The sequence below is a fragment of the Rhincodon typus genome, chromosome 14 (assembly GCF_021869965.1).
Source record: "Rhincodon typus isolate 14 chromosome 14, sRhiTyp1.1, whole genome shotgun sequence".
Taxonomy (NCBI): Eukaryota; Metazoa; Chordata; class Chondrichthyes; order Orectolobiformes; family Rhincodontidae; genus Rhincodon; species Rhincodon typus.
In genome coordinates this window covers 47,954,941-47,966,831 of record NC_063345.1, presented here as the reverse complement: position 1 = coordinate 47,966,831, position 11,891 = coordinate 47,954,941, and the positions used below count along the sequence as shown (strand labels likewise).

General features: G+C 39.5%; 1 protein-coding gene and 1 long non-coding RNA gene across 2 annotated transcripts in view; one reads left to right on the top strand and one right to left on the bottom strand.

Moving 5' to 3' along the window:
- The window catches only part of pof1b (POF1B actin binding protein), an 86,961-nt gene that overhangs the window by 31,159 nt on the left and 43,911 nt on the right, over nt 1–11,891 (top strand). The window contains exon 5 of the mRNA XM_048605012.1: nt 617–793. Coding sequence (XP_048460969.1) covers nt 617–793 — 177 coding nt within the window. The remainder of the gene's footprint in view (nt 1–616; nt 794–11,891) is intronic.
- Nucleotides 63–11,522, bottom strand: LOC125484806. The gene is made up of 3 exons (XR_007263626.1): nt 11,266–11,522; nt 2,383–2,940; nt 63–361 (listed from the first exon to the last, which is right to left on the bottom strand). It is a non-coding gene; the product is annotated as an uncharacterized LOC125484806 (long non-coding RNA).

The following is an 11,891-nucleotide window of genomic DNA, read 5'->3' as shown; positions in this document are numbered from 1 at the left end:
CACACACACACACACACACACACACACACGCAGCCACGGATGCCCTTTCAGTTTGACGGGCTTGGACTGTTCTGTTCTTTATGCAACTTGCGGCCTGCTCTGAAGTCAGAACAAATGACCTCCGGCAACGTATTAAAGTTTCAATCTGCATAATCTCTTTTAAAAATATGAGTTGGGACTTCATTCTGTTTTCCAAAAATTCAGATGAAGACACCTAAAGGTTGCATGCAGTCTATTTCAATGTCACATTCCAGGTGATGTGGCATAATTTGCATATTGTTGGCTTAAATGTCTTGAAGAGACTTTTTGTATTGACGATCCGCATTTCAATATTACTTCATCAAACGTGATGTTGTCTGAGCTTGGATTTGAAATGAGAAAGAATATTCATGTTACTTGAAGCTACTAGATTCAAATAGAATTAAATTATCTTCTTAAAGTTAAATGTTATTGAAAGGCAATTTGAACAATCTATTAACTGGAAGATCAAAATTAAAATCCAATAAATGAAATGTGAAGTAATAAAATTGATCTATCCAGTGACTACTGACATGACATCTCCATGGAGAAGCTTGGCAAAGGAGAATTTGAGATTTAACTGGAGTTTGTGTTGCAGGTTTTAAGTTCTCCAAGTGAATACACAGGCTTTCGGAGCACACTAAGCTCTGTCAATTCACAAGAATATGAAGAAACCCATTTGAGAAGCTCTGCAGGCTCAGAATCTCAGAGTCCTGTGCCAGCCAGGGTACGGAGTCCTCAAGTAGCCAGAATGCGAAGCCCTCAAGCAGCCCAGGTACTATGCTTGGATAAAAATCTATACTTGTTAATCATCTGTCTCTCATTGCAGCGTTAGATTCAAAAAAAAGAGTTTACTTTTTTACAGCTCGAATTGAATTAGCTTCATTGTCATGTGCACTCAAATGAGTTCAGTGAAAAGTTTGTAATGTAACCGTTTTGGCACCACTTTAGGTACCGGGGTACCTAGTTACAAACACTTAAGTATGTGTTACAGACTTGGAAAAAGTAGTAAATAAAAATTCAGCATAACAATAAAGAAGTTTTTACAAAAAAGTACTCGAATTATAGTCTTTTCACCAAGTCTGTGCCAGCACAGGGCCAAGTCTCTAGAGTGTACCAGGCATCAAATCTCAAGGCCTCGCATCCAGTCCACAAGGGTCTCGCCTTTGGTCTGCCTTATCGCCTCCAGGACTCACCTCCTACACTGGTCTCCGTTCTGGGACCCACTGACCCCTCGCTGGCCCAGTCTGGGGCTCACCTCTCGGACTCACCAGCGACCGCCTTTGGTTTGGCGTCGCCTCCTCCATTCCCATCCGGGTAAGTTTAATATAAAAATAAAAATTATAAAAAAGGAAGAAACTGCAGGCAAAGAGAAAAGAAAGAGATTAAAAAAGAAGGATGGGCGGAGCAGAGGAGCTCTGGCTGGAGCATCTTAATCTGCCACCATCTTGAATCAATATCATATCAGAAAGAGGTTTATTTATTAAAACTAAACAGAAATCAAATGAGGATAATTTTAAGCAGTTCCTTTGACTCCTGCTCAGTACTGTGCCTGCAGTTTGGAAGGGAAATATTTGTGATGATGTTTTATTGCTTCAGTGGCGTTATCAGGGTTGGTTATTGTGGCTACCTTGCATGAAGACTAACTGGGAGCCAGTGGATAATTGAATTCAGGTGGCAAAGGAACATCTTTATCTTATAAGGCATTCCCCATGATCTGAAGTCTTCAGGTTTTATGTAGTCATATGAAAATGTATACCTTGCAATTGATTATGTCAGCGATCAACTTACTGGCAAATGGGAGCTGCAAACAGATTCACCTGCCCCATCTGCCGATCTTCCTGGAGATTGGTCATCCCCATGAGGGAATCTTCCCAGGCAGTGTGGGGATTTCAGGGGTGAAATTGCCCACTGCTCTCGTGTATTTTGACCTCTGATAGGGAACAAAGGCCTTTTTTTAATTTTAAAAGGAGAAAATGTGCAGAACATTTAGTCCTGAGATTGGATAGATGACTTGGTGTAGCAATGAAACTTCTTTAGCTCTCCATAAACTCCAGCAGAACTCTAATTTGAATGTTTATATAGGAAGAATAATAATATAAAAGGAAAATAATTCATAACTTGTAATTAGTTATTATGTCAGAAATCAACATTCTTCAGCAATTGAGAATGAGAATCTAAATGTGAAAAGCAAGTTAAATCGTCAAGTATAAACTATCATTGGCCAACTGTCTGCCTGTCACTCTTCAGCATGTTAAGTTGGTATTGGGAGCTTACTGTATCGGACTGTTAACAGAAAATGATGAGGCATAAGCACTTTCTGGATATTTATGCATTTTCAGGAGTACAAGAAAATAAGTTTACCTTCATAGTGCTTGCCTGACTCAGCATGAGTCAAATGGGCAGATCTCAGACTGTTCTTGTAAAGGGCTGAGAGTTGGTTTTTATGTTTGTGCCAGAGCAGATTAAGCTTTTCTCATAATAAGATAAATGTGTTGGTCAGAATCTATTAGGGCAGAATGATGTCCTCCGTATGGAGAATTTTAACCTGTAACAGGACACATCAAAGGGTAGGAAAATTTTGGAGATAAAGGTAAAAGGTTAATGACAATTAGGATATCATTCACATAAGATCTGATCTCAACTGCTCTGCTGTTTGTACCATCGATGCTCCTTAAAATGGAAAACGTCAGCTCTGAGAAAAGGAACATGTATTTTAGTTTTTCACCTTGAATCCACAAAGCCTTGTGGTTGAATGGGTGGCATCTCTCCCTCTGGACCAGAAGCTTCGAGTTTGAGTCCCAATTAATTGCCAAGGAAGGTGTGTTCATAAAGCAGCCAAACAATCTGTGCATCAACCTTCAAATATTTCCTAGCACACTATCAGCAGATGGGAAGGATGGGCGAGATTCCTTGTCGGCCCTGTGATGGAAAGAACATTGGACTCTTTACCATCACTATCTATTTCTTTGGCAACATGTTTGTAAAAGTGCACTTAGCCACAGCAGCTCAGACTCTCTGAATGAACTGTAATACACCACCACCAGCAACGTTTCAAACTCCAGTATCTGGTGTGATATGCTCCAGGGATAGCTGTTCTTCAAATGAAATGAATAAAGGCAAGAATGGAACTAAGCAATAGTAGTCCAACAGAGCTGGACAAGGTGGGAGAGCCAGTGGAGGAGATTGATAGGGCCAATTATGTGAAATATCAGGGAAGATTATGCACTATTGTCACAATTTCGGAAGAGAATGTCACTTGCAACATTGATGTGTGACTTCAGTGTGGTTTGAGGGGCAAAGGATGGAGTGGAAGGATTCATCTTCAAATCCAAGAACATTGAAGATGAAAAGAAGATAGGGCTGTAGTTAATGAATGTAGAGGGTGGATTTCAATTTTGAAAGGAAGATTTGTGAAAGATGGTAGAAGTGTTAAATGCATGTCTCATGGGTTGAATGGATCAAATTTAATATTTGAGTTTCTTATGTCAACATTGACTTATGCTTCAATAAAAGCAAAATCCTGTAAATCTAAATAAAAATGAAATGCTAGAGAAACTCAGCAGGTCTGACAGCATCTGTGGAGAGAGAAACCAAGTCAACATTGAGTTCAATATGACTGTTCTTTGAAACTTGAGAAGAGTCATACTGGACTTGAAACTTTGAGTCTGTTTCTCTCTCCACAGATGCTGCAAGACCTGCTGAGTTTCTCTAGCACTTTTTGTTCAGATTTAAGTTTCATTGCTTTTCCATTTAGTCCATTTATTTGCATTTAGAATTTGGGTGTGGAGAAAAGTTGATTCAGTTTTTTAATGAGGGTGGTGCCTGAGGTGGTGTTGTAGCCGTGCTTTGTGAGAGATTGCTAATGTTAAGTATTGTAGCTACAATTTGGAGAAAATAGCTGAGTTTGTGAAACTGTTGCTGAGATCAGCTATTGTAGCTTTGTGAAGATGGTGATGTAATGATGTAACTTGCCTAGCAGTTGCATGTAGTGACTGAAAGACCTCTAGAGTACTGCACGAGAAAGTGTAGAATCTAATGAAGCTTGCTAGAGCAGAAATTGTGACAGTAGACCATGGGAGTATTCGCATCAGAATCTAAATGGCAGGAAAGGAGATTTTAATCAAATGCATGCCTGGAAGTTTGAGAGGCTGCAAAAATAAATTTGCAAAGGACAGGAAAATCATTAAAACACTTGTGAAGTTTGTTGAGCTACATTCGCATCCGCCCACCTGAGTTAAATGAAGCCTAGAAAATCAAATGGGAGATGCATGGATCTGATTTTGATGAAAGTGAGTTCCAGGCAAAGGGAGTAGGATGAGCAGAAATCTTTTGAGAAGAAGGGACAACTCAGATTTGCTAAGGGGCAGAGCTTCATAGAGGAAACTCAAATCTGAGCTGAGGAGAGTGAACCCTAAAGGGACAGCTGAGATCTCAGACAATCCAAAGCAGGGCCAGTGTGCTGAGGTCCACCTCTTAGTATTGGTGAGAGTTAGAAAATGGGATCATCTATCCAGTCTGCTGCACACAAGTGCTGGAGGACATGTGCAATGAAACACTGTCAGGTAATGTTGGCATTCTCACTTCAGTACACTCTGTAACGTAATTGACCTGGCCCCGTGCGTCACTTGAGCTAAGAGTCTAGTCGCACTGTGACCGTATTTGGCCTGCTTCCTGGCCTGCCAACAGGATCTGTAACTTCTTTACTAAATTCCACCTGATATGTTCACAATTGTTTTGTCAATTAAACTGCACGGTAATTGATTCTTCAATTTTAAATATCAATTCCACACCCTGTGGAGCATTAACTCATCTTTATTTAGACTAAAATGAACATAATTATAATTGCCATAGGACCGATTACCAATTTTCAACAAATAATCCACTCAAAATAATAGTAGCTTGGATGTGACTCAGCTAAGCTTTCTGGTCAAGTTCACACCAGGTTCATTTTTTAACAAAGTAATGAAATCACCCTATTCAGATATTATTTCATTTTAATACAATGAAATGCATCATTCAAACTCCACCTTTTCATGCTATATATCTCTTCTGGCAACTTTTGAGGCATTAGTATCTGATTACACATCTTTACAAAACAATGCAGTAGGTATTAACATATTGGACTTAGTTCAGTAATTGTATCCTGTTTCTTTGAGTGTATCTGTCTGATGATTACTTAAAGTTACAGACTAAGAACGTGCCCAGTCTGTACTGAATTGCCCGATCTCAAAAAGGGTGGGCAGTGGGATGTGTCACCATTGATCAAAGTGCCCCCAGGTAGAACTGAACATGTATATCTTAGTTGAGACATTTACATGAGTTGTGACCATTTGGGCAACTTACAAAGGAACATGTGGCGTCACAACTAGTTAACTTCATTAGGACAATGTAGAGAAAATTAACCTTGGGAACAACACATTGGGCTTACATGTACATCTGCAAATTATTTTCAGTCTTTGCTGGGTGTTCTGCAAAAGATAATAAGCAGGATATAAAGATTGTGGACAGTGAAGATGAAAATGAACCCTAATGTCAGAGGAAATAAAACGTTATCTTTAACAGTGACAGGTGGGACTCAGAGGTGGATTACCTGCTCCCATTTCCTGCAGATTCCCTTATTGCCAATAGGTAGGTGGGTTTGCTGCGTTATTCTCACAGCAGCACCATTTGAAGTTATGCAAAGTTCAAATAGATCCCCTTCTGTGGTTGTTCCAAGACTGTTAATGTGGAGTGTGGGAGTCATGAATTTACAGAAGTATAAGCACTTCTGCAGGATGAACAAGGTTTGTTTAAGTACTATAATCTGAAATTATTTAAATCCCATTTAAACATGAAAATAACACTGTGACTGTCGGAGTAAATAAGTAGATATTTACTGCTTAATTGTTGATTAACAGGCCATCTGAAGTAACATAGAAAAAAAAACCTGTCAGCCATATGTTACTGCAGTTCCTATAGATTTCATTGGTGACTTTTCTGAAAGGGCTGTCATTAATGCCGAACTCATTATGAATGCTGGCAGAATTTCACAAACTCTAAAATCACTTAACTCAGCAGGCGATATGAGTTGACATTTTACATGATGGTTTTAAGAGGATATTAAATGATTAGCTGTCTTTGATTTTGTTTGCTTTTACAACAGATTGACCACAGAGGGGATTTAAAATGTTGAATTCATTTTGTAAGTGAGAGTTTTTTATCAGCATCAGGCGTGTACGAATGAGAGCTCTCGAGATTGTTAGATGTTTTTCCATCTTCTGTAGTGGCCTGTATGTAGTAATTACTGAGTGAGTGTCTGTGAAGGTGACCGGGAGGTACCATGGGGCATGAGATGGCAAGGATATATGGACAATGGCACAGAAGTATGAGTGTACATGGGGCTGGAGGGAGAGTAAGAGTTTGAGGGTATGATATCTTATCATACAGCGAGGGCAAAGTCTCCGAGAATTGTAGTCACCTTCAGTGTGGCCTAGCACTAACTTGCTTCTATACAGCTGTTGTGGCACTGCCTCCAGAGCCAAATAGTAGACCCAACAGTCACAGATTAGAGTCCTGGAGCAAAACTCATGCATGCAACTGGTGTTTCCATGACCAACCCTCCCTCTCATCCCCGCCTCCTTGACCTGACACAACCTGTCAGTCTTCTCAGAGATAGTAGGAACTGCTGATGCTGGAGTCTGAGATAACAGTGTGGAACTGCAGGAACACAGCAGGCCAGGCAGCATCAGAGGAGCAGGAAAGCTGATGTTTTGGGTCGGGACCCTTCTTCAGAAATGAGGCTTTGCAGTGGGGTTATAACTCACTTAGAGATAGTAAGAACTGCTGATGCTGGAGTGTGAGGTAACACAGTGTGTTCTTCTTCTCTCCCACCTACCCGCTCCTCCCACCTCACTGATCAATCCCCACCACTCCCTACCTGCACTCACCATCCCACCTACCTTCCCCAACCCCACCCCTCCCCCCTCTCTTTATTTCAGAGCTCCCTTCCCCCTACCCCACTTCTGAAGAAGGTTCCCAACCCAAAACGTCAACTTTCCTGCTCCTCTGATGCTGCCTGGCCTGCTGTATTCCTCCAGCTCTACACTGTGTGTTATCTCTTGACTCCAGCATTGGCAGTTCTTACTATCTCCCACTTGTTTCCCTTATTTCTTTAGCATCCATGATTCTCTCCTCAGTAAACACTGAGGAGAAATATTCATTAAAAAATCTGCCCCCATGTCCTGTGGCTCCACACATAGACGGCCATGCTGATCTTAAAAGGGACCTATTCTCTGCCTAGCCACCCTATTACTCCTAATATAGCTATAGAACCTCTAGGGATTTATCTTTAACATTATCTGCCAGATCAATCTTGTACCCTCTTTTTGCTCTTCTGATTTCCCTCGAGTGTTCTCCTACACTTTTTATAGTCATTTAGGGATTCACGTGAGCCCGATAGCTTAAACCCAGTGCATGCCTTCTTTTTATGAACTGCAGCATTATAGCATTATGATACTTCTACTGTGGCCTTGTGCCGCAGTTCCGTTGTCTATCGGAATATTTGAATGCGGTTTTTTTTTCCACAAGTGTTTAACTTAATTGATTTGCCTTTGAACTATACTTACTTTATCTTGTAAACAACCAGAAATTACTTTTGAGTTTCAATGGCCAAATTATGAATATTATGTACCTTGATGTTTGTGAACATGCTCGCCATTTCCTTTGCAATATTTCAATGGCAATTCTGAGCCAACAGAGAGAATCCACATTTCAAGAGCTAAGTACTAAAATCAAAGTTATAATTATTGATCTTTACACTAATAGCCTGATTTAAGTCTTTAAGTACATCTGCTGTTGGTAATTGTTTATATTTCTAATTATATCGTCATCCTAGAGCTCTAGGCATACTCTCCAGCCTTTTTCCTGTGAAGAATACAAGTCTGCTTTGCTAAGGAAAAAAGACTAGATTTAGTTTCCTGTCCTTGTCCTCCTCATGCAGGTTTCCAGTATTTGTCTCACTTCAGCTTGTGGGCTGAATACTCCAGTCTTTGCACTATTCCGAAACTGTAATGTCAGTCAATGGATTATATCCAGCTGACACAAAGTATGTTTAATGTAGATGAACCTAACATTGTAGGTCAGTAGGAAATTAAATCACTGCCCTCACACCCTAAAACACCTGTTAAACCGTTATTTAGGTGTTCTTAATTCAGTAGAATACTTTGAGTTTTTATGATCATTTAAAAGATAAATAGGAATTTTTAAGGAATGCTTGGAAGGTAGAGACGTGTACTTGGCTCAAAAATGTGAATTTTTCATTCTCAAATCCCTTCATTACCTTGCATCTCTCTATTTCAGTAATGTGATTCAGTTCTGTAATCCTTAGAAAAACGAGATTCTCTAATTTGACCTCTAATACATTCCCAATTGTTATTGCTTTACTGTGGATGACTGTGCCTTCAGTTGCTCAGGCCCAAATTCTGGAAAACCATCCCTTAACTTCCTCACCTCTCTATCTTGCTGTCCTCCTTTTAAATCATCATCTTTGACCAAGCTGTTGGTCATCTAACCTAATGGCTCCTTATGTAACTTGATGTCATACTTTGTTTCATTAATGCTCCTGTGCAGTGCTTTGATACGCTATTAACATAAATTGTATAGGTTGAGAACCAGCAAGACATAAAGCTGAAATGTTTAAGCATTAACACAAGCATAAACACAAACACACACATACACAAAAATGTGTACTTCTGAATTAAAAATGTTTGAATTATCAGATGATGTGAATGAATTCTCAAAGCCAATTATAGGCAAGCAACACCCAATTTCATGAATATATGTTGTTTTTTGTCAACTTGCAATGATTTACCACATTTCTCTGTAGCACCACCTATGAAAAACTGCAGCTTTTAGCAGTAAATCAACACCAATGCCTTCACGAACTGATTCTGCATATTCTTCAGCTAGAATCTTGATTTGGTTAGAGCTTGTTTGTAACAGACATCTTAAAATGTGAGAGCAACATATTTTGAATGTGTTAACCAAAACTATTTTTCACAACAAAAAGCTATACTTATTTTGATAAGTACAGGTCACAACCCATTTACTGTACAATTCTACATTTAATGTTGTGCTGGAATGTTATTTAGATATTTATGGGGGGGGGGTCACAGCTATTGTGTACTACTTGGTTATGAATTGCTCTTTTTCTCTTGCAATGGTTATTTCCAACTTCAATATCAACGAGTTAAGCCAAATTCCACACCTGAAATGGAAGATTTGCATTTGTATAAAAAACCCTGAAAATGTCCCAAATTTGTACCAATTTAATGATAGTTAAGACTGAACAGTCACCTGTACTTTAACCATCATTTGGAATTTGTTCATATTCGTGTGCACAAACAGGTAAAGATGAAGAATGACTTTCCAGTCCATCTAAGGCAATCCATAGTTTGCGCTCTGTCTAAAGAACCTATTTTTCATTCTTTTCTAGAAGTTACCGGGAAAGGGAACATCAGAGAGTTCAGATCTCCTAAATCTCTTGGAATTTACTTCAGCAGTTGCTTTTCTTGCTGCTTACTGAGTAGCCAGTTATTAAGTCTTTTGAGCTTGCTGAAATGGCGTGGAATTAGAAACATTATCTTTGATACCTGATGAGATATTAAATTAAATACTGGAGTTAGTGTACACTTGAGGAATTTACTTTGGTCTTGTGCATCATTACAAAGGAAACTGTTGCACTCACATGAACTAAAGGTTTCTGTTAAACATTTTTGTAATGGTACCAAAGACTGGATGGGCAAGTTTGACCAAATGGCAACTTGTACAGGCATGCAGGTTTCAAGTCTAAGAACATTGGATATCCAATTTGCCTTTGGTATATTATATGTCTTTGTGAAGCATCTTGCAATTTGTAAAGGAAAAGGTAAAATAAAATTAGTTAGAGATAAAATCCAAAGGCAGTTTGAGTATATTTTTAAAGACTGAGAGAATGTGGCATGACTGTGAAGAGGTCTGGAAAATCAGGAGATTGGATTCACAGGAGCTCATAAGAATAACTGCCACCTATTCCCTCTTCAACTGATCAGAGTTTTCTTTCATGTTGAACACTACCTGGAAGAAGCACTGAGGGGAGCAAGGGCACACACTGCCCATCACCAAAAGTGGCTCAATGACACCACCACTGTCTGAGAAGGCTGAATCTTGAAGGATGTATCTGCCATATTTTTACCAATGAAGGTAGTGGGAGAAACAACATAAGGGAAAATCCTACTTGGCCCTGACTTCACTAATCAATCTGTTCATGATGGTAGGAGTGACCACTGTGCAATCCTTTAAGAGACAAAGTTGTTTTTGTGTTGTGTGACATTAGCATTCTGATAAAAGGGATAGATACATAAAAGATTCACCAGCTGTGAGGTGCTGCAGGCTTTAAACAACAGTAGAATTATATTCAGCCACAAGGGCTAGGCATGTCATTCACTTTAATATTAAACATCAATCCATGGTTCAATGGAGAGTACAGGAGAGGATGCCAGGAGCAGCATCGGGCAGACTTAAAGATAAGGTGCTAACCTAATGAAGCTGCATCACAGACAATGCTAAATGATCTCACAACCAACCAATTAAAAGCTTGCAGTTCTGTCATTTCTAGTCTAAATAGTACAGGTAATGTGCTGTAATGCGATAGTTGCGTTTCCAATAGAAAATTGTGCTATAGAAATAACAGGGCTTATGGGAAAAGTAGAGTGGCTGTTAATGTCAAAATTATTCCAAAGTTCAAATGAAATCCTTTTTCTCCCCTACTTACGTGTAATGGCATTGTTTGTTGTTTGGAATCATATCATCAGCTAGCAATTCCTTCAAATCCCTTGACCAAGTCATAAAGCTTTGACATGAGAATAGAAACCAGGCAATAGGAGTAGGTTGTTTAGCCCATTTAGCCTTCCTTGCTATTTAATACCATCATGGTTGATCATACAACTAAAGCATTTTATCCTCCACATCACCACATCCCCATAAACCATTGGTAATCAGAAATCTATTAATCTCTATCTTAAACTTAACAATCGTATCTGCTATAATGCAATTGTTACATTCCTGTGTAACGTTGCACTATAGAAATAACGGGTAGAGCGGGGTTGGGGCAGACCACTGAAAAATATCACCCAAATCACTCAAAAGCCTAACACAAAGTATAGCACAGTTAGATATGAATTAAACATTTATTCAAATAATGAAATAAAAGTAAATTTAACACCTTACCTTGAAAAAATGTCGAGATGACTCGATGGGGATGAAGTTTTGTGGTTGCTCTTGTTAATGCTGAGGGGCTGAGGGTCGTCATCATCACCTTCAGGTGCAGTTGTGCTTGCAGGTTTAGGGCGAAAAATAGTTAATCCAGTAGTGGATGGCTGTGGTTCATTGTCTCATGATTGTTTCTTGGAGTTTGGCTTAAAAAGGACATCCAGTTTTTGCTGCTTTGCTCTTTTCCTTCTTTCATGAAGAAGCTGTTCATAGGGTGGAACACAACTATCAACGAACTGCTACCCTGCTGCATTCTGCATTGTAATTGTTGTGCTCTAACGGCTGCAACTGCTTCTCAATTTCCCTCGACAGAAGACAAAACAGAAGTGGAAAGCTCTCGTGGTGCTGCATCCTGGACTTTTTCATCTTCATCTCCAGCTTCCACTTCCCCTTCAGCGAGTAGTTGTTGTAGATCAACTATGGAGAGCTCTTCAACATCCTCACTGGCTACTTCTTCAAATCCCACTTGCTTTGCAAGATCGACAAACAATGTTCTTTGATTGAGAGATAGTAGGAACTGCAGATGCTGGAGAATCCGAGACAACAAGGTGCAGGGCTGGATGAACACAGCAGGCCAAGCAGCA